The sequence below is a fragment of the Anomaloglossus baeobatrachus genome, chromosome 1, assembly GCF_048569485.1.
Source record: "Anomaloglossus baeobatrachus isolate aAnoBae1 chromosome 1, aAnoBae1.hap1, whole genome shotgun sequence".
NCBI classification, from domain to species: domain Eukaryota; kingdom Metazoa; phylum Chordata; class Amphibia; order Anura; family Aromobatidae; genus Anomaloglossus; species Anomaloglossus baeobatrachus.
In genome coordinates this window covers 264,845,825-264,869,557 of record NC_134353.1, presented here as the reverse complement: position 1 = coordinate 264,869,557, position 23,733 = coordinate 264,845,825, and the positions used below count along the sequence as shown (strand labels likewise).

Below are 23,733 nucleotides of genomic sequence, written 5' to 3'. Positions count from 1 at the left end.
TGTCAATTGTGCCTGGCACAAAGCTATCCACCTTGGCAATGATAAGAAGGATTTATGAAAAACTTCCTATAATGTAATGTATTTAGAGGAGCTTGGTCCTGTTTATCAAGTATTCAGAAGTGGTGACCAGTTAAAAGAGGATCAAGGTCCTTGAAATGTATTTTTCGATACCGCATTTCAGTCTTCTGTAGCGCAGACACTTATGTGAGCCAAGGTAATAAAACTAAGGAAATGGTTATGATGTCTCCTCACCATGATGACCCAGCAGAAGGTATTTGAAATTGTCCCTCTTAATGTAAAATGAGAAAAATATTAGTTTACCTCATTGTAAAGGGTATTTCTATTTTTGTTTTTTAGTCCAGCGAAATGTGTTTTGTTTTTGTTGTTTGTGGGACATCGGTCACATGAGTCTTTTTCATTTATAATGAGTGGAGTTGGTATCTTTTTATTTTCTAGGTCATTTAAGGATAAGTGGGAGAAAATACACTTTTCCTTATTGATTTTTTTTTTTCCATTTTTCTTTGAGGTAGTTGCTGCCATAACTTTTTCCCCAAAAATGAGTCCAAATTCTTGTGTGCCTAGTGAAGTTAATTACGTATATATTGTGTAATGAATTCCAGCAATATAGCCCCACATGGACATACACTGTTTTTACTAGTGATAGGCGAACCCCCCTGATGAGCTTTTTGTAAAGTTCGGGTTCTGAGAACGCAAACTTGCGTCCGAACCCTGAACTTGCACTTTACAGTTATGGGATGGGGCGGGGGGGAGGCTGTAAAATAAAGAATATAGTTAATAATAAACATAGTCATTATACTTACCGCTCCCGCGACGCATCCTGCAGACTGTCTCCCGGCCGCTTCTGCTTCTGTGTCCGATCATTAACTTCCGGGGGTATTCACTATACTGCTCGTCACTCGGCAGTCTTTGGCTGTTTTCGGCCATGTTCGCGGTGACGTCAGGGATCACCCGAGTCCATGTGCCATAGACTTGATTGAACTTTCACTGTCACTGTGCAAGTCTCGCATCGGTGTCACCCTGCACGGCGCACTCTCTCCTTACAGGAGCGGGTTGGCTGCATGTATTTCCATGCAGTTGAGGCGTGCACCGTGCTGGGTGATACCGATGCGAGATTCGCAGGAGTGATACACAAGTGGAATATTACCCTCAGTGTCAGCCTGCTTCTCTCTCTGTAGAGACACTTGTCTGTACAGAGCGATGATGCAGAGCTGACATTGCTCTACCTGTGGACTATCTCGGACAAAGGATTTTTTTTATAATAAAGATGGAGTCTAATTGTTGTGGGGTTTTGTTTTATTTTTAATAATTTTTTTTATGTGTTGTGTTTTTCTTTTTACTGTTTACTAGAAATTCATGGTGGCCATGTCTAATTTGGCGTGACACCATGAATTCCAGGCTTAGTACCAGCTTAGAATACAAAGCTGGTATTAACACCTTTATTACCCAGTGTGCCACCGCCATCAGGGCCGCTGGACAAGCTGGGTAAAGTGCCTGGAAATGGTGCTAAGAAACAATGCACCATTTCCAGAGGTGGCTGCAGAGAATCCCAGCCCTCGGCTGCCTTGTGTTACCTGACTAGAGATCAAAATACAGCGGGAGCGCACACATTTCTTTTTTAATTATTTTTTTTTTAAATAATTAAGAATAAAAATGGGCTTCCTGTATTTTTGCCAGCGAAGGTAAAGCCAGGCAGATGGGATTGGCAGCCCGTAGCTGTCCTCTTTATCTGTGCTGAGAATCAAAAATACCGTGGTGTGCTATGTCATTTTTTTTATTTATTTTTTTTTTAAATTATTTATTTTTACACTATATAGGTGCGAGGAACCTAACAGCCAATCTCAGATGCTGTCGTGCAGAATGGGTGTCTGTGATTGGCTGTTGGAGTAACCTGGCATCTGAACATATATTCTAGATGCTAGAATGTATGGGCTGGTTTCAGGTTACTCCAGCATCAAATCAGACGCCCACTGTGACAGCGTCTGTGATTGTCTGTTATTTTAACAGTAAAATAAAACAACACAGAGAAAAAATATTTTATTAGAAATAAAATAGAAGACATTTAGGACTCCCATCTTTACTACTAAAAAAAAAACCCCTCCGACGTAGTCCAAAGGAAGGCGAGCATCTTCAGTTCTGCTACATTTGTGCAAGGAGACAAACACAGGTCTGCTCACACTGACTCAGCTGAGAGCTGTCAGAGCCTTCACCCGAGTGCACAGCTGAGGCTTGCATATGACTCCTGCGAGTCTCGCATCGGTATCACCCAGCATGGCGCACACTCTCCTGACAGGAGTGCCTCAGCTGCATGTAAATACATTAAGCCGACCCGCTCCTGTAAGGAGAGTGTGCGCCGTGCCGGGTGACACCGAAGCGAGACTCGCACAGTGATAGTCAAAGTTCAATCGAGTCTATGGCACATGGACTCGGGTGAACCCTGACGTCATTGTCACGGGCGGGGAGGACGCCGTCGCTGCTGCGCTCTTGCTAACGCTCGGGTCCGCGGCTGCTGCTGCTCGGTGGCTCGAGCAGTGGGCCGGATCCAGGGACTCGAGCGGCGCTCCTCGCCCGTGAGTGAAAGGGGTGGTTGGTTTGGGGGATTTAGTCCGTGATGCCACCCACGGGTCGTCGTGAAGATAGGCACCACCGCTGCTGATGACGGGGATCCCGGGAGCGATGGTAAGGAGCAGCTGGGATGTTGTTTTCCCCCTCCGTGGGTAGGGGTCGGTGGTCCCGGGGCCCGGTGATGTTGTGACGGGGAGGCAGCGTCAGTGAGGTGCAGGGTTGCAGGGACAGCGCGGCGCGGTGCCGGATGGCACGGGTGTACTCACTCAGCCAGAAAGGTACAAAGTCCTCGGTAAACCAAACGGCTGGATGGACGGGTCCCGCAGCCGGCGGCAGTGCTTCTCCCCGGACAGGTGATGGCGGCTGTCTTTCCCTGCACCTTGATGTTCTCTTTCTGACTACTATGGATTCCCAACGGTAGTCCTCTCCCCGGTGTATGGGTACCGGAGGAGCCCGTTTGCCCGCAGACGCTGGCCCTTGGGTCTCTAGCCTTAGGCAGTAGCTGTATACCCTCACTGTATGGTCTGTTGCCTTCAATCGGGACTTTTGCTGTTGTGAAACCCCTGGGGTTCCAGTCACATTCGGATCTGACTATTGTCGGCGGCTCGAAACCTGGTCGGGGTCCGATGGCTCTGCCTGTGTGTGCTGACTTCACTTCGCTCCCCGGTCGGTACCGGCGGGCCGTCGCGGGTCCTACGGTTCCGCGTTGCTCCACCACTCCTGCAGACGGCCACCACCGTCTGCCAACCTTGCTGTCAGTGCCTGGGCCACAAACCCAGACACCCAAGTGTTTACTCCTCACTCTTCAAACTCCTACACTGTTCTGTCACTTTTCCCGCCTCCAGGCCTGTGAACTCCTCGGTGGGTGGGGCCAACCGCTTGACTCCGCCCCACCTGGTGTGGACATCAGACACTGGAGGGAGGCAACAAGGATTTTTGTTTGGCTGGTGTCCCTGTCTAATGGGGGTGGGGGTGTTTGTATGTTATCTGTGACGACCTGGCTAGGCCAGGGCGCCACATCACCACAAACACGGACGAAAACTGCGGAGTGACGTGCAGTGCAGTGAATAGCACCGGAAGTAAATGATCGGTCCCGGAAGCAGAAGTGGCCGGGAGACAGTCTGCAGGACGGGTCGCGGAAGCGGTAAGTATAATCATAATGTTTTTTTACTAATGCGCTTTTTTTTTTTTTTTTTTTTTAATACAACCCCAGGACTCGAACTGCAAACTGTAACTCAAGCTTCCTAGAAAGCTCGTCTTCGGGATCATGTGCACAAACACTGTGTTCAGAACGGATCCCGAACTTTACAGTCCGAATCGCCCATCACTATTTTTGACTTCTCTCTCCTAGTGTTTTTACTGACTATGAATTTTGTTTCTGTAAAATGCTGTTATTGTATTCATTTAGTGTTTGTTGTCAAATCAGTTGATGACCATGTTCACAGGAGCAATGTAATCAACCAGATTATGCAGAATAGTGTAGACTGCGCTATTAGCCCATTATTTTAAGTAATGCAGGCATTAAAGGGTTATAAATAAATACTTTTTTGTTGTGTAGACGTATACTGTGTAAAAGCTTCTCACCTTCCTCCTACCTCAACTGACGGGAGGTACAAGTAGAGAGAAGTTTTTACAGCATAATGTAACACATTTTTCCTTTTAACACCATGATTCTCTATCATAGTGGTCATGTAACTGGGATCAAAACCAATTTAGGTCCTGATGGTGTCACCAGGACCAGAGGTCGTTGGTATAATTGAAATCTAAAGAAGGGCGTAAGTGGCTGCAAAATAATGGACATACAGTGGGTACGGAAAGTATTCAGACCCCTTTAAATTTTTCACTTTGTTTCATTGCAACAATTTAGTACATTTAAAAAAAAGTTCATTTTTTTTTCTCATTAATGTACACTCTGCACCCCATCTTGACAGAAAAAACCCAGAATTGTAGAAACTTTAGCAAAATTTATTAAACAAGAAAAACTGAAATTTATCACATGGTCATAAATTTTGAGACCCTTTGCTCAGACACTCATATTTAAGTCACATGCTGTCCATTTCCTTGTGATCCTCCTTAAGATGGTTCTACTCCTTCATTGGAGTCAAGCTGTGTTTAATTAAACTGATAGGACTTGATTTGGAAGGCATACACCTGTCTATATCAGACCTCACAGCTCACAGTGCATGTCAGACCAAATGAGAATCATGAGGTCAAAGGAACTGCCCAAGGAGCTCAGAGACATGATTGTGACAAGGCACAGATCTGGCAAAGGTTGCAAAAAAATGTCTGCACTACTCAAGATTCCTAAGAGCACAGTGGCCTCCAAAATCCTTAAATGGAAGAAGATTGGGACCACCAAAACTCTTGCTAGACCTGGCTGTCCATCCAAACTGAGCAATCATTGGAGAAGAGCCTTGGTGTGAAAGGTAAAGAAGAACCCCAAGATCACTGTGGCTTACCTCTAGAGATGCAGTAGGGAGATGGGAGGAAAGATCCACAAAGTCAACTATCACTGCAGCCCTCCACCAGTCGGGCCTTTATGGCAGAGTGGCCCGATGGAAGCCTCCCCTCAATTCAAGACATATGAAAGCCTGCATAGAGTTTTAAAAAAAAAAACAAAAACGTATGAAGGACTCCCAGATTATGAGAAATAAGATTTTCTGGTCTGATGAGACAAAGATAGAATTATCCCCATAATGTTCTAAGTGGTATGTGTGGAGAAAAATAGGCACTGCTCATCACCTGCCCAATACAATCCCAACAGTGAAACATGGTGGTGGCAGCATCATGCTATGGGGGTGTTTTTTAGCTGCAGGGACTGGACGACTTTTTGCAATTGAAGGAAAGATGAATGCGGTCCAGTCCAGAGAGATCCTGGAAGAAAACCTCTTCCAGAATGCTCTGGACCTCAGACTTGACCAAAGGTTCATCTTCCAACAAGACAATGACTCTTAGCACACAGCTAAAATAACAAAGGAGTGGCTTCAGAACAACTCTGACCATTCTTGACTGGCCCAGCCAGAGCCCTAACCTAAACCCAATTGAGCATCTCTGGAAGGACCTGAAAATGGCTGTCCACCAATGTTCACCATCCAACCTGATGGAACTGGAGAGGATCTGCAAGGAAGAATGGCAGAGGATCCCCAAATCCAGGGGTGAAAAACCTATTGCATTATTCCCAAGAAGACTCATGGCTGTACGAGCTCAAAAGGGTGCTTCTACTCAATACTGAGCAAAGGGTCTGAATACTTGTGACAATGTGATATTTTAGTTTTGTTTAATAAATTTGCAAAAAATTCTACATTCCTGGTTTTTTTTCTGTCGGGATGGGGGATGGGGTGCAGAGTCTACATTAATGAGAAAAAATGAGCTTTTTTGAATCTACCAAATGGTTGCAAGGAAACAAAGAATGGAAAATTTAAAGGGGCCTGAATACTTTCCGTACCCACTCTGTATATATTGGAAACATTACACAAAAATCTCAATGTGCCATGTACTGTATGTATACTGTGAGTGGTCCGGAAATGGCTAAAGGTCAATTAATTCCAAGTTGTCGTACATGTGAAGGCTATTTGGACAAGCCAACAGTCTAATGGTTACTGAAGGAGAAGGGAGCTGCATATATGGGTTTACAATATATAAGATATAGAGGAAGAAGAGATATCGTGCCAAAAAATGATGATGATATGATGACTTTGAGTTAAGTGATTTTCATGAGGAGAACTTCTTTTTCCATGGAAGCTGATGTAACAGTCAGTCTCAGAATTAGCTTCTCACATCCCTGCCAAGCAGCTGATTTTGCCATGAATAATTGCTGTCTGCTATACATGTAGTATAACATGTTGGTCAGCCTTGTGATTAATAAACAGCTTGAGAACCTATGTTTGCTAATAACTCAACTTTCGTGCTCTTAAGGGGGTTAAGTATAAGACCCCATTTAAAATATCTCTATGCTTCTCCTATACCAGGGTGATGGCTCAACACTTGAGGCTGCTCATGATTAAATAATAGCACCATCCAACCAGTCTTGTATACTAGATTGATAGATGTATTTCATGTTGTTTCACTCTCTTTTTTTACAGGTTACTAAGTCTCGGGTTTAACCAGTTTATTAGAGTTGGAAGTATAAGAAAAATTGCAAAACCCATCCTACCACACAGGTGAGCTGGGGTGTTTGAGCAGTGCTATTCATGCCTCCCAAATATTGATGTTTTTCCAATTTTAAAGGGGCAGTTGACTACCTGAAACAAGCCGTTTTTATATAAAGTGCACTTTCATTATAGAATAGAAGAAACATATACTCTCCTCCCGCACCAGTGCCATCCATGAATATCCTCACCAAGTCTGCCGGAGTTCACATGGCATTGGCTGCAGGACTATGCATGGCATAACAAACAAGAGCTGCTACTGGTTTGCTGAACTCTTTTTCCACTTGTCTGTTATTCCTTGGCTAGAAGTGAGAGTGAATCAGCCCAATAGCCAGTGATTGTCTGTGGGGTTCACATGGCATGCCATTTCCATGTCTGGTGGATGTCCGGTGCTGGAGGCTAGTAAGGTATATGTATTTTTTTTTTTTTTTTTTTAATTTTACAAAGAGCAATTAAAAGGGTTGTCCAGGTAGTAGGCAACACCTTTAATTTCTGGAACCGTAAATATTCAATACTAGAGTATTTTTTTGTCACAAACGAAAATATATACTGTAAAAAATCACAAGTTTTTTTTTCAGAATCAGTAATATGTGAAAGATTTGACTTCTGTCTAGCCTGATCAACTTTTCTTTTTTTTTTTTCTTCATTTTAATGTGTTTTACTCCTTTTATCCTTCTTGTTTGTGCAGTTTAGAGCATTATATGTATAGGGTGTTTAAAGCGGTTCTCTACCAAAAATCTACTTTTAGAAAACAAGGAGGATGTGTATTTTGACACTATTTCTTTTGTCACTTTGCATTTTTCTCAATAACTACTGTACTGTAATGTGAAGCTTACACGCTGGGTCTGAGAATGAAAGTGATCAACTTAAAGAACTCCAGGCACTTTTAAAAGAAGACTTAACACCTGGAGAAAAGGCATACGTTCGAAAAAGTATTGAGCTGCAGAAACTGGGCACTAATAAGACTTTGCTGAGACAGGTATGTGTTGTTCTTCATTGAGTGAGTTTGGTCTCCATTACAAACCGCATTTATTCTTGACCTGCTTTTCATATAAGCACAATTGTATTTGCAATCTGCATTTTGCCAGGTTCGTGTGGTTGGTGCTACTTGTGCAGCATGTCCTTTCCCTTGCATGAGTAATCTAAAGTTCCCAGTTGTGATTCTTGATGAATGCAGTCAGATGACAGAGCCAGCATCTTTGCTTCCAATTGCCAGGTAACAGTAAAATAATTTTTCTTTTTTTTTTCTGCCCCTTTGCAAATATAATAATGGAGCCTGGACTGTTCATTGTTTGTGCCGCACAGACTGAACATTATATTTAAGCTTCCCCGAACCATGGTTGTTCGGATGCATCTGCTGTAGGCTGATACACCTTTAAAGGTACTGTCACACATAACGAGATCGCTAGCGAGATCGCAGCTGAGTCACCATTTTGGTGACGCAGTTGCGATCCCGTTAGCGATCTCGTTATGTGTGACACTTGCCAGCGATCAGGCCCCTGCTGTGAGATCTCTAGTCGTTGCAGAATGGTCCAGGCCATTTTCTTCAAAGGCGATGTCCTGCTGAGCAGGACACATCGCTGTGTTTGACACTGTGTAACAGGATCACAGTGACTGCTGAGATCGTTATACAGGTCGCTACTGCGATCTGTATTGTTCTGCATCACTGGTAAGATGTGACTGTGTGACATCTCACCTGCGACCTCCCAGCGACTTACCTGCGATCCCTATCAGGTCGCATCGTTTTCGGGATCGCAGGTAAGTCGTTATGTGTGAAGGTACCTTAAGACAAAAAGTGAACAGATTTTGTATAAGGGCTCATTCAGTCGTTCGTGCACATGGGTCCTATCTTTGAGTGCAATGCACAGACTGGTCGCTACTCTCCTGACTTGAGCACTAGGGCTGAGCAAACCCAGACTGTAAAAGTCCGGATCAGTGCGGTTTAAAAACTGCCCCGTTGCCGGGTTTACAATCCAGATTCAGCAGTGGGAAAATTAAACGAAAAATAACGAAAACAAGAATTAAGGGTGAGTTTCATACTTACGGAGACTCGGTGTCATGGCAGCAAACTGCTTCCGGGTCACGCATTCACTTCCTATGCTGCTCAATAAGCTCATCGCATACACACAGTTTTCTGTGCTTTCCCCACCCACTGGCTGTCCTGTCGTCTGTGATTGGTTGCAGTCAGACATGCCCCCAGCGTGTGACAGTGTCTGCCTGCAGTCATTGCTCATCGCAGCTCGGTCAATGTATGCACTCACAGCGGACGGTCTTGTTCTATGACCGCTCGCTATGAGATGTAGCAGAGCTGGAAGCGGCGTGGGAGCTCATGTGGATTACGCCTGACCTGGAGGGGTGTTTGGGGTTAATAAAGTGGTAAAAGAGGTTGTGTTTTTGTATTCTATTCCACATAAAGGATTTTTTTCTCTGTGTTTTGTACTTATTTACTTTAATTTACAGGTTTGTGACGCCTGCCATCACTAACCTAGGGTTTAGTAGCAGCTGTGCGCTGTTATTAACCCCTGCTATTATCCAGATTGCCACTGTACCAGAGTAGCGGGAAGAGACGGTGAAGCACTGGGATTGTTACATCTAATGCATGCGGCAATACCGGGTGGCTGCCGGCTGAGAATACCAGCCCCCAGCTGGCTTTTTCTTGGGTGGGTATCAAATTTGGGGGGAACCGCACGTCGTTTTTTGTTGATTTTTTTAAATTATTAAATAAAAAAAAAAAGCCGCATGCGGTTTCTCTTAGGCCGGAGTCACACTTGCGAGGGACTTGCGCAAATCTCACGTCGCATCACCCAGCACAGCCGCACACTCTAACAGGAACAGGTCGGCCGTTGTGTTTCTATGGAGATGCACGCTCATGTTCAGAGAGCTGCAGGCCATGCCGGGTGATGTGATGTGATGCAAGTCCCTTGCACATGTGACTCTGGGCTTATTTTGATACACCACACAGATAAGGCCCGACAGCTGGGGGCTCCAGCCGTGGGCTTTATCTGTGCTGATATCAGAATACGGGGACCCTACGCCGATTTGTTTAATTTATTTTCATACCACCATACTGACCCACAGACACTTGCAGAGCTTTCCCTGCCCACCGGCCGTCCTGGCGTCTGTGATTGGTTGCAGTCAGCTGCCACTCAGGGTGGGGGCACGTCTAACTTAAACGAATTACACACGTCAGTGTGCAGGCAAAGCAGTGACTATTCAATGAGAGTTACTTGTCAGCTTCGAAAGGGAAAGCGTGACCCGGAAGGAGTGTGCCGCCATGACATAGCCTCGGTGAGTACACCGTGCGTGCTCCTGCCCCCCTATTCCTTCCTTCCAACGTTTTTATTCTCTGGATTCTGGTCCCCATAGACTTATATGAATACCAGATTCTGGAGCAGATCCGTTTTTTGTTTGTTTGTTTTTTTTAATTCAGTAGGGATCCACCGGGTTCAACCAGCTCTATTTTGCACGACCGCCTCATAGAAATACTGTATATAAAGCAGTTATGCTCCAGTCTGGAGACCAGTGGCCAGTCGCTGCATTGCAGTTCAAGATGGTACTGATGTGGACATCTAAATGAGTCCTGAAGAACATACATGTTTATTGTATTGATTTAGCCTTTGCTTGCATGTGCAGATTTCAGTGTGAAAAGTTGATCCTGGTTGGAGACCCAAAGCAGCTTTCTCCTACTCTCCAAGGCTCGGAGGCTGCCCATGAACATGGACTGGAACAAACTCTCTTCAATCGGCTTTGCCTAATGGTATGCTTCCTGCGTCTACTCTATTCACCATCATTTGTCTCTGTTATTCTGCATTGTTGTTTATATGTAGACACTCATTTGGGGATCGTTGGCTTTATTTCATTGTGCGACACATTGAACGTCCCAGTCATTAATCTGATTTAATTTAATTTAAAAAGCTTGTTTAACCCCTTAGCAACTGGTGCTTAAATAGTGAGTTTTACTAGTAATGCCGCATGAGAATACTAATTTCATGGGCACTGACCCTGTGCCCCTTTATCAAGACCAGAACAGTGACTGTAATACACAGCCATTCTCTTGATCGAGCCAAGAGGTTTGATGTGACGTGGCAGTGAGCTTAATACAATCTGATCAGAATGTTAAACTCAGAACCTCATGTTCAGTTTTTTACTTAGGGTGGTGTCACACACAGCGACGACGACAACGACGTCGCAGCTACGTCACCATTTTCTGTGACGTTGCAGCGACGTCTCGTCGCTGTCGCTGTGTGTGACATCCAGCAACGACCTGGCCCCTGCTGTGAGGTCGCCGGTCGTTGCTGAATGTCCAGCTTCATTTTTTGGTCGTCGCTCTCCCGCTGAGACGCACACATCGCTGTGTGTGACAGCGAGAGAGCGACGAAATGAAACGAGCAGGGAGCAGGAGCCGGCGTCTGGCAGCTGCGGTAAGCTGTAGCCAGGGTAAACATCGGGTAACCAAGGGAAGACCTTTCCCTGGTTACCCGATATTTACCTTCGTTACCAACGTCCGCCGCTTTCGCTGCCAGTGCCAGCTCCCTGCTCTCTGCACATTGTAGCTGCAGTACACATCGGGTAATTAACCCGATGTGTACTGTAGCTAGGAGTGCAGGGAGCCAGCGCTAAGCAGTGTGCGCGGCTCCCTGCTCTCTGCACATGTAGCACAGCGACGCGTGCCGTTATGATCGCTGCTGCGTCTGACAGCTAAGCAGCAATCATAACTGCGACTTACAAGGTCGCTGTTGCGTCACAGAAAATTGTGATGTAACAGCGACGTCGTTGTCGTTGTCGCTGTCGCTATGTGTGAACCCAGCTTTAGCCACACTAGATCAAAGTATGATTTTTGGATGTGCGGTCCATGTCTTCTTCTACAGCTATGGTATAATTAATACATTTTTTTTTCTAAGCATTTTATTACATAGCAGTTGCATCACCAAAAGGCTAAGTTTCAGATTTTCATCCAAGATAAAAACCTGATTTTTTTTTTTTGTTTCCATCTATATTGTTATCTATATGTCTGGTTTTTTTACATTTGTACACGTCAACAGTTAATAAAATTTACATGGCCAAATACAGTTTTCTGTGTTGAAAATTGTAAAAATTGGATGCCATAAGGATGATACTTATGGATTTTTTTTTTTTTTCTGGGAGGGGGTATTTGTGCACCCATAGACTTGAATAGGTAAGTCCTAGCCGAAATACAGAAACCCTAGTGCATGGTGTACGTTTTTTCACACAGACATTCGGTCCATGTGAAAAAAACAATCTTATGTTTGAGCAGCCCAAGTGAATAACATTGGTCCTTGTGCTGTAAGCATTTTTCACAAACACCGCTCAGACCTACAAATACGGTCATGTGAATGTAGTCCACCTAATAACCACTTTTCTGTGGATGTACAGGAGCAGGGTGGAAGTGTCAAATTACTTGTGTATCCACTACATGACGACAACTGATTTATATCCACTTGAGGCAAAAAATGAAACTGGTGAAAAGTGGCTGGTTTCACTCTCCCCACTTTAAGACAAATTGCATACATCCGGAGGAAATGAGAGCAACCACAGCCCTGAGAGTAAAGCCAGCGTTGATTGGCAGGACACAGGGATCGTATGACATAACGTTAATAAGCCACCAAACAACTGAAAAATGAAACTGTACATGTTAAGTATTTGGTGCAGACATTTCTGCACCACTTCTGCATCTCTTGGCGAGAAAAACTCAACAGTAAAAACATCTGGGGTTGTTTTTTGTTTTGTTTTTTTCAATTGTTTTTGGTGCAGATTTTTCCACTCATGCGGGAAATCTGTAGCAAAAACATCGAAAAGTGACATGCTGCAGATTTAATTCTGCATCAAATCTGCAAGCAGAAAATAAGCAGCTGGCATCAGGAAATTGTGACAAATCTGCTCAGAAAAACACTATAATAATAGAGAGCGCAATAGGGCTTTACCAGATTAAAAAGTGAGGTATGTACGAAAAGACACCTGGCAGGGTTGTGGAAGGCACGACAAATCTGCAACGTGTACACAAGCTTTTGGGGTAAGTGCACATGTTGAGTATTTGGATGCAGAACTTTCTGCACCATTCCTGCATTTCTTCGCAGGAAAAGCACATTGACAAAAAAAAAGGTGTGTTTATTGCAGTGCATTCGATGCGTTTTTTTTTATTCATGTGTTTTTCTAATGTTTTTGGATACCAATGAATGTTATAGAGAGAGATCCTAGATACAGATAAATATAATTGCACAACCCCCAACATGTAATAAAATTGAACCCTGTGGAGTTCATTGGACAGCTTTTTATGATTCAATGAAAATAAAAAATAAATGAAGTCCCCCTTATTTTTCATATCCAGCAAAAATAAAGCAGACAGCTGGTGGCTGATATGAGGCTGGGAAGGTCAATGGTTACTGGGTCCTTCTCAGCCTAAAAATGCCAACCCGCAGCCGCCCCAAAAGTCGCACATCACATAAGATGCACCAATTCTGGGCCTTCGCCTCAGCTCTTCTCAATTGCCCTGGTGCATTGGAAATCGGAGTCATGGTAGTTTGGGTTGATGTCAGCTGGCATGAAGCCCTGGTGTTAGTAATAGAGAGACTTCTGTTAAACACCCCTATTACTAACCCAGTAAATGAAAAGAAAAAAATACACAAATACTTTTTTTTTTTTCTTTTTTTTTTTTTAATCCGATAAATTTTTATTTTTCACCAAGTATACAAAACGTGTTTATATTTTCAGCAATAACGAGCAGAACTATAAACTTTTCCTCCCCAACATCCCCTCCCCCCTCAGCGTACATATTACCCATATCAATATCAAAGATCTTACATTTTAACCCTTCAATAGCATATATTGGAATGTATAGAACTAACTATCTCTGCCCCTAGTCCAACATCTCCCAACTCTAATATGTATCCATATTGCAACGACGGATTCCATAATCTATCAAAAAGTTCAAGTTGTTTCCTTTTCCCATATATGCTTCTCTCCATTCGAACAATATGATTAACATATGTGACAAATTCCCCTCTAGTCGGTGGGTCCCCCTGCATCCAGTGTTTGGAAATTACTTTCCTTGCCACATACAGCAGTCTGGCTATCACTATTTTAAAATTGTTGTCTACTCTAATTTCTTCCACGTAACCTAAAAGACATACCAGGGGTTGTCTGGGAAGTTTACATCTATAAGCTCCTTCTATTCTATTAAGAACAGTTATCCAAAAGGGTGCCAACCTGGGGCACATCCACATCATGTGGAAAATGCCAGCACCTTCTCCATTACATCTAGAACAGTCGGAGTTACTCCTCAATCCCATTTTACACATAATTAGCGGGGATCGATATGCCCTATGCAACACGTAGAGGTGGGATAATCTTGTTGGTTCACTCATTCATAATTTCGGTATGTATTCCAAAACACTATCCCATACCTCATCAGTGATCCCGTTTATCTCTTCCTCCCATTTAGTCCTAGTGTTTACAGGGTGATCAAGCAAATATGTAGGCAGTAGGTCCCTATATATAGTAGATATGATTCCTCTTGTGGGTCCACTGCTACACACATATTTCAGTACTAGGTCTGCCTGTACCAGCAATGATTGCTTAACCCCCTGAGCCACCACTGCATGCGCCAACCGTTTGTACTGGTACCACCCAAGTGGGGATATCCCAAACTCTTCCTGTATTTGTGTAAACGATTTCAGACGTGCCTGGCTAAGAATTTGCCCCATATAACACAAATACTTTTTGAACAAATAAAACAAAACCTCCTCACCCTTTCCCTGGTTCACCATTTTATTAAGAAAAAAAAAAAGCTCCGCCATAGTCCAAGGATTCCAACGTAATCCGCAAATGGAAACTTGAAAGACATAAAAACAAAGAAATTAAAGCAAGACACTGTCCCTTCACCAATTTATTGTAAAACAAAGTTCACAGGTCTGACGTAGTCCTGCGGTTTCCACGATTACCTGCATCAAAGACTGGAGCGTCAGAACGAGGATCCATGGCCTTTAGCAGCAGTCAGTCCTGGCTCACGTTGTGCTCCATGAGACCCAGGACACTGATGAGCGGTGACGTCAGGAACATGACCACTCATCACTCTGTTAAAAAAAGAAAATAAACAAACCTAGGGCACAAAATGAAAACATTGTTGTCTGAATCAAACCATCACATTGGTTGTATAAATAACATTTCTATAATGGTAGTGTGATGCAAAGGGTCATTTAGGTAAACCTGTATAATATAAAGACAAAATAAAGTAAACCGGGTGCGTGTTTTTAATTACCCCAAGGGGGGAAAGTATGGGAGTCTCACAAAGGGAGTGCAAACAAATGAACAGACCAAGGTACAAAATCAAATAACAACCACACAGAACCATACCTGTGACCAAAGCTAGAGAACAACTGCCATGTGAATGTGCCCCAGGGACCATTTGACACTGAGGCCAAATAGGATTTTATTATGTATCTCTCTAGCATTCACTGTTGTCTAAAAACGCATACAAATCATTTTTACACCTGCATTATAGCGTTTTTGTCTGACTTAATTAAAATCAAATGGTGGGAGCAAAAACACAGAAAGAATTGACTTGCTGCAGATAATTTTCAGCACCAAATCTGGAAGTCACAAGTAAGGCTACTTTCACACATCCAGTTTGAGCCCTGCGGCTCAATCCGGCTGTGAAAACTATGCAACGGATGCGGCGAAAACACCGCATCCTTTGCATAAGTTTTTACATGCGGCCCGTCCGTTTTTTTCCGGTTGCGGCATGCTACTGAGCATGCACAGTGTAAAAAATAGCATGCGGCGACCGGATGCGTTTTTTTTCCGCATCGCGCCGCATCCGGCCTCCATAGGTATGCATTGAAAAATGCGCCGCAGCGGCCGGATGCGGTGTTTTTTGCCGGAGCAAAAAACGTTGCAGGGAACGTTCGATCCGGCCGCGGCATCGGCTAAATCTGCCGCATGCGGCCAAAACCGGACCGAACGCAAGCCCCTGCGGCACAATACGGCACTAATGTAAGTCTATGCAAAAAAAACCGCAACCGGCGTTACATAAGCCGGTTGCGGTTTTTCTGCAGAACGCCGTATTGTGCCGCAGAGCAAAAATCTGGATGTGTGAAAGTAGCCTAAGCAACTTGTGCATGGCACTTCAGGATTCTCATTGACTTTGTTGGTATCAGGATTCCCTTCAGATTTTGCAACAAAGCCTTACTCAAAAACACATAAAAAAGCGATAAAAATGCAAAGTGTGCACACAGCCTTATGGGACTCAGAAAATGGCAACACAAATTTTGTATTTACAAATATTGATTTGTAAATAAAAATCGTACAAGTTTGCTTTTCCCCAAATCGTAGTGCTGATGCAGAGTATTGTATTACCAGGTCATTTTTACCACATAATTTACACCGTAAACTCAATTCCCAAAAAAACATATCAGACTTGCTTTTTTTTTTTTCTTCTTCCAATTTCAATTTATTTTCCAGTGTACGATGTGCTAAAATTAATGGTGTCATTCAAAAGTACAACTCGTCCTGCAAAAATCCAGCCCTCATGTGTATGTGTACCGAAAAATATAAGCTATGGCTCTTCAAAGAAAAGGAGAGAAAAGCAAAAAAAAAAGGGGCCATGTCAGGAAGATGGCAATGTTACAAAGCATTCATTTTTCTTAGAATTATTTATTTCAAAGGAGATTTTAGCTTTTGCATTAATCTGAAGTGATTTAACCAAAAATATTTTGCAATATTCATCTTAATACACAAATTCAATATTTCCAGTGATTCTGTGTCTAATCACTTGGCTGTCTTGACCTCCAGGGCCATCAAGCTGTGATGCTGAGGACACAGTATCGCTGTCATCCGTCTATTAGCGCGGTAGCTAATGAACTGTTCTATGAAGGGAATCTACTCAATGGAATATCCGAAGACGAGAGGAAGCCGCTATTGGACTGGTTACCTACATTATGCTTTTATAATGCAAATGGATCAGAAGAGGTATGCATAATGGGAGATTTGGCTTATTTAATGTCTTCTAACACTTAGATGTTATTTAAAGGAGTTTTCTAGGAGCTGTTCTTATCGGCATATCTGCATACCGGTCGTTTAATATACTGATCCGGCTTCAGATGAGTACTGATGAGCTGTAATATTTGTGTACATAGGCTGCCTTTGTTCTCAGCAGTGCAAGTCCTGTTTACACCAGAGGCTGCACTACTGAGAGCAATGATCTTTAATGCAGTGCAAATGATCATTTCACCCCAGAAATGAGGATTTTGCTCCCTTGTCGAGTGATTACTGTGAAACGAGTATTCTTGGGAATGATGACATGAAGTGTGAAATGGACCTTAAAGAGTAATCATTGTTTTAAATGTTTATTTAATTAATAAATTAATAGTACACATGAAAATATGTAGCTTAGTAATATATCTTATTAGACAAATTTGCTTCTTTCTCTGTTAGAATTGATCAGTCACTATCAAAATTCTCAATTCTGAGGTAAAATCTGTATTCAGTGAAGACTTTTCCATTACTGAGAGAGAAGATGGCAGTTGGTACTGATGAGATTCTCTGATAATGGGAGGAGAAGCTAGAGGCAGAACCCCGCCCCTCCTCCCTCCTATCTACATAGAATCTCATCAGTACCAACTGTCATCTTCGATCTCAGTAATGGGAAAGTCTTCACTGAGCACAGATATTACTTCAGAATTGAGAATTTTGATAATGACTGATAAATTCTGGCAGAGAACAAAGCAAATTTATATGGTAAGATGTATTACAGAGCTGCTTATTTTCATCTGTACTATTACATTAAAACAAGTTGTTTTTGTTTGTTTTTTCTGGCAGTAATTCTATAGCACAAATTTGTGATCTACGGTTTTATTAATGTGTTTAAATGTTTGAAAAGTGCATGAATTATTTAAAATGAGGGCTCAGTTTAGTTACAAAGCTGATTGTGTCTAAAGGTAAAATACCAAAATTATGGTAGATTTAAATAGTACCTACCAGTCTGGGGCTGCCCTTTTTATTTAAGAAGAGAGTTGGTAGCCCAAAACTGCTAATACTAGGTGGGTCCCTAATGCTGTAGAGTATTAAGTGGATTATTTGCTGTGCAGTATTATGGGATGCTACTAGGCATGCCTAGATTCCACAATCCGGAAGTTCAGACCCGACTTTTGCTAGAAATTCAGGTCCTTTAGGGGGCATTAGGGACTCTTGTAGCCACTAATACACTGATGATTTTTCTAAATATCATGTAATTCATGTTAAAGGGAACCTGTCTCTAGGTTTTTCTCTTATGAACTGTGGCCACCACCAGTGAACTCTTTTATATACAGCATTCTAGAATTCTGTATACAAGAGCCCGGGCCGCTCTGTAGAATGTAAAAATCACCTTTATTATACTCACATAGGGGTGGTCCAGTCCGATGGGAGTCACTTCTCTCGCTCCGGCACCTCCTCCTTCCCAGCATCGTGTCTATGACACATCCTGGAATACTGTATATAAGAGCCCGGGCCGCTCTGTAGAACGTAACTCACCTGGGGGGGCGGTCCTGTCCGATGGGAGTCACTTCTCTCGGTCCGGCACCTCCTCCTTCCCAGCATCGTGTCTATGACACATCCTGGAATACTGTATATAAGAGCCCGGGCCGCTCTGTAAAACGTAACTCACCTGGGGGGGCGGTCCTGTCCGATGGGAGTCACTTCTCTCGGTCCGGCACCTCCTCCTTCCCAGCATCGTGTCTATGACACATCCTGGAATACTGTATATAAGAGCCCGGGCCGCTCTGTAGAACGTAACTCACCTGGGGGGGCGGTCCTGTCCGATGGGAGGCACTTCTCTCGCTCCGGCACCTCCTCCTGCCCAGCCTCATGTGTATGACACATCCTTGAATACTGTATATAAGAGCCCGGGCCGCTCTGTAGAACATAAAAACACCTTTATTATACTCATCTGGGGAGGGGGGGGTGGGGTTCAGTCCGATGGGAGTCACTTCTCTTGTTACGGCACCTCCTCCTTCCCAGCCTTGTGTGTATGACAAATCTTGGAATACTGTATATAAAGGCTCACTGGTGGTGGCTGTAGCTCATAAGGGAAAAACCTTGAGAGGTTCCATTTAATGCTCACCATCATCAAGGACTCTATTAATTTTAATTGAGTAGGACATATTATGCAACATTTAATTAAAGTGGTATTCCCAGATGTGAAAGTTATCCTCAAGTAATAGAATAGCTTTTGTACCCCTAGCAATCAAAAAATGGAGTTCTGGATACCTAGAACAGGGCAGATTTTAGACTTAAATGGCACGGTGGTGAATATGTCTATGAGCCTGACAAAGCAAGCTCTGAAAGGCACAGAGCTGGAGCATTTGATTTTTTTTTTCTTTCCTCCATAAGTCTTTGCAGTGCCAGTTCTTTGATTGTAGCTGGGGATCCATCTGTGGGACCCCCATTTATCAGTAAGTTATCCTCTATCCTATAGATAGGGATCAGTTCTGGAAATCACTCATTAACGTTTTTTTAATCTAAAGGCTTGCTAAATGTACTGTAAAAATAGCAAAGTCACTATATCGCTGCCACTCTGCTCCCCCCTGGTCTTGTGGACATGGCTGCTGTACTTTTATAGCCTTGGCGTTTATGCTGAAGTAGCCAATAAAGACCCCTGGGTGATTGGCTGCAGTGGTCACGCGTGCTGTAGGTATGATATCACCACAGAAGAGTTGGGTGAAAACGGTATGTAAAGCATATATTGTTGTTTTTACACAGATCAAACTTTTGGATTAAGAAAAAAAAAGTGAAACTTGTGTAAAATTAGATAATTACCATTTTATTAAAGGGGATTTCCATGTTCAATGCCCCCTTTTTTTTATATTTATTTATTTTTTTTAACGATTGACCAGTCAGTCTCAATGTGTATTGAATAGATCAAGTTTCCTTTCTAAAAATGTATGTAGCAATGTTATTTGACTGAATAAAGCGGTCATTCTAGATCTAATTTTTGTAGATTACATCTATCACACACATTGATAAACTAGTAATGGTCATCATTATAAAGAAAACGTATACTAGCATGTATGTATAGTATATGAGACATGGTATTTATGTGAGACGTTGCTCTGAGTGACAGTTCTTAGATGCTTAGTTTACAAGAGTTACAATTGTTTGTAGGTGGAGGGGAATACCAGCTTCTATAATATGGAGGAAGCCAACTTTACTGTGAAGCTTATTCAGTCACTGATTGCAAGTGGTATACATGGAGCCATGATTGGAGTAATTACACTCTACAAATCTCAGATGAATAAGGTTTGTTTTTTTGTTTTTCAATTCTATCAATGCTAAGGGTATGTGTACATATGGCAATTTTTCATTTTGCATTTTTTCATGCGTTTTCCTTGCTTATTTTAATCATTAAAAGCAAGGAAAAAGCATCCCAGCAAAGTCTGAGAATCCTGACTTACTGTGCACACGCGGCTTCTTTTTTCCTTGCAGATTTTGTTGCTTAAAAAAAAAGACAATTGTTTCCGCGTTTTTATTTTTTTTTGTTTGTTTTTTTTTTTCTGCGTTTCTATAATCCCCTGCAATGCTTTATCACCACAGTGGATTATATTGCAGCACTTAGCCTCACACACCTTGCATATAGCATGATGTATGAGGCTCTTCAACCTGGGGTCATCATGGTGATGACGCGGGGATACCATGGCAGCAATCTGGTCCCTGTGATCGCATTAAGGTAAGCGATTCCTCTCCCTGCCTCGTGAATGCTGTGATAGCACAGATCACATTATTTAGGGGGTTAAACTGCCGGGAGCAGAGCAGGCATCACTGCGGGCAGTGAGAGCCGGGTCCCAGCTGTAACATCAGACGGAGACTCAACTGTGATCACTGGGGTACAGTGCCTGAACCCCTGCGATCGCCATGACTAAAAGAAAAAAGCACAAAAAAGAAGCAGGAAAAAACGCATGTAAAAAAAACTTGCAAACGTAATAAAAAAATGCACGTTTTTTCTGCTGCGTTTTTCCTGCCAAAACATGCAGTTTTGTGTGTAGAAAAGAAGCGCATAAATAAAGCAACGTGGGCACGTAGCCTAATTGTTCATGTGAAAATATTTTTGTGTTTGAATGTATTACAAAAATTTGTCACTTCATTAGTTTGCATGGGAGTGTCATGTCGCTAAAACATACTCCCCTTTTTACTAAAGCCTGCTGTACTCAAGAGTTGGTTATCAGCCGAACAATGCTTTGGCCAGTCGTTCATCAGGCAGCCATTTTGGCCGGCCATCTCATACACGGTCACTTTTTTGGCTGAACTCTTTTATATTCTCTTACCTTAAAGAGAACAAATGAATTGGCAGTCCAAAATGAGATATGCTGGATCGATATGTCTTCCAGGGCTCCTATACACATTAGTGTTGGCAAATCCAGTTGGTATGGAAGGTGATGGCCAACATTAGCCTACTGTGTTTGAGTAGAGTACATTTCTCACTCTGCTTGGGCAACTAAAAAGTACATGTACCGCCCCACGGGCTCGGCCGACTGCCGAGCCGCTCGGATCCGTGCTCATACGGTGGGTGGCTCGAGCTCCTCACGGACCCGGGGGTCACGTCGCTCTGCAAGGGGGTTGACGCTACACGCAGGGACTTCGGTGGGGAGTTCCACGGCCGGGGCCGCGGTGGTTTGTAAGGGATATAAGTTCGTGACGCCACCCACGGGTTGTGGTGAATGGATGGACACCACCGCTGCCGTTGACTAGGCCTCCTGGGGACGGTGTTGCGCAGCTTGGTGTTGACCCCTCCGTGGGTAGGGGAGTGATGGTCCCGGGGGCCCGAGGGAGGTGCTGAGGAGTGGGGATGGGTGCGTGCTGGGTGCTGGTGCGGTGCGGCGCGGTGCGCGGCCTGAAGGCACTGGTGTATTCACTAGGACACAACACACTGGAGTCTCTGGTAAACAAAACGGGGTGATGAACGGGGCCCGCAGCCGGCTGCAGCTTTTCCCTCAACAGGTTGGTGGTTTCCGCCTTTCTCCTGCACCTCTTTATGTGTATGTTTTGACTCCTATGCCTAAGCAACGGTAACCCGCTTGCTGGATGTCGGGAGAGCCCTCTTTGCTCGCAGACGCTGGCCCCTTGGGTCTCTATGCCTTGGCGGTGGCTTTACCCTAATGGTTGGGCTGTTGTCTTCAGTCGGGTCTTGTCTGGGATAGGTCCTAAAGTCCGGTCCTCAATCAGTTGATTCTACTCAGCCCTGTGGATTCTGGGCTTCGTACTGGGTCTGAGTACCCCTCCTGGTACTCCGGTTTCCAATCGGTTCCCCGGCTCGGTACCGGCGGGTCACCGCCTGACCCCGGTCCCTACGGTTCCACCGGCTGTAATCCCAGCTCCTGCAGGCGGCCACCACCGTCTGCCTCCTTGCCAGAGGTGATTGGGCTCCAACCCAGCCACCTGAGTAGACTATTGGCAGGCCTGGTCACAGGTCTGCCCTTGAGCTTGACTTCTCTCCTCCACTGTCAAACTACTCTCTCCCTGAACTCCCAGAACTCTCTACTGCTTTTTCCCGCCTCCAAGCCTGTGAACTCCTCGGTGGGTGGAGCCAACCGCCTGGCTCCATCACCCTGGTGTGGACATCAAACCTGGAGGGTGGTGACAAGGTTTTGAAGTTTGGCTGCTGTCACCTTTTCAGGGAGGGGGTGTGTGTGCATGGGACTACCTGGGACAACCTGACTAGCCTAGGGCATCACATACACCATATTCATTAAGGACTCATTCAGAAGTCCATGGTTCTATGGTTCTCATATCTTCTAAGGGTAGATCAAAGTATTGTAGTGTGCAAGCGCGGGTGGTCTTTGACCCTTTTCTCGCACCTGTGCATTATAGTACTCTGATATACCTTCAGCAGGACAGATCAAAGTGCGCATGCGCAGGACCGCAATGCCAGCCTGGGTGGATGACTTAGAACGCATCATCCACACAGGGTTCAGAATGAGGACAGCGATCGCAGCAGAGAGGAGGTGCCGGACCTGTAAGCATCGACACCCATCTTACCGGACCGCCCCTTAGGTGAATCTAATAAAGGTTTTTTTGTACGTGATACAGAGCAGCCTGGGCTCTTCTGTACAGTATTCTAGAATGCTGTATATAAGAGCTTACTGGTGGTGGCCGCAGCTTATAAGGGTAAAACATCGTGACAGGTTCCCTTTAAGCAAGCTTAAAAATAATTTCACGTGACAAACAAGCGAGTAATTGACAGCCTATTTTCACTGCCTGATTATCAGGAAATGAATGCTCATTCCTGATAATTGTGCAGTGTACATGTACATGTACGTGTAGTGTGGTATGTGCTTAAAGGAAATGAGTGTTGCAGGTTTTCAACTACTTGCAGTTTCTATCAAGAGAAATAAAGTCTGTAGTTTGTTGTTTTTGTTTTACACCTATAGACAGACTAGCAGTATGTCTATTTTTATTTGTCATATTGGATCATTATTCTTAATGGATGTAAATATATAAAGTTTACTTCCTAGGTGATAGTGTACTTGGCCTCAGGGTAGGGAAATGATTTAACATGTCTGTGTATTTCTCTTCTTATGTAATATTCCCTATCCGCAGATTTGCTGCATGCTTACCTCTGCTGCCGTGTGTGACCCCTTGGATATGAAAGCAGTCCAGGTGTCCACAGTGGATGCCTTCCAGGGAGCTGAAAAGGAAATCATTATCCTGTCTTGTGTGCGGACCAAGCAGGTTGGGTTCATAGACTCAGAAAAGAGGATGAATGTTGCGCTGACGAGGGGAAAGCGACATTTATTAATTGTTGGCAGCCTCGCCTGCTTAAGAAAGAACAAGCTGTGGGAGCAGGTGATCCATCACTGTGAAAGTACGTAAGAAAATACCATTTGGTTAAGCCAGTGTGTAACGTTACCTCTGTTGTTAAATTGCCATTACAAGAATGCTTAGGCATCTGTTCACCTAGAATTTGGTGCAATCTAGAATTCGTGGGGGTCCATTACCTGCTAGCCCACACCTTTTG

The 23,733-nt window shown here is 43.9% G+C and overlaps 1 protein-coding gene across 1 annotated transcript in view; it reads left to right on the top strand.

The window, feature by feature from the left end:
* ZGRF1 (zinc finger GRF-type containing 1) overlaps positions 1 to 23,733 on the top strand; it is a 189,658-nt gene that overhangs the window by 152,510 nt on the left and 13,415 nt on the right. Inside the window, exons 17-23 of the mRNA XM_075349440.1 lie at positions 6,666 to 6,743; positions 7,563 to 7,710; positions 7,820 to 7,947; positions 10,365 to 10,488; positions 16,539 to 16,715; positions 19,887 to 20,021; positions 23,316 to 23,580. Coding sequence (XP_075205555.1) covers positions 6,666 to 6,743; positions 7,563 to 7,710; positions 7,820 to 7,947; positions 10,365 to 10,488; positions 16,539 to 16,715; positions 19,887 to 20,021; positions 23,316 to 23,580 — 1,055 coding nt within the window. The remainder of the gene's footprint in view (positions 1 to 6,665; positions 6,744 to 7,562; positions 7,711 to 7,819; positions 7,948 to 10,364; positions 10,489 to 16,538; positions 16,716 to 19,886; positions 20,022 to 23,315; positions 23,581 to 23,733) is intronic.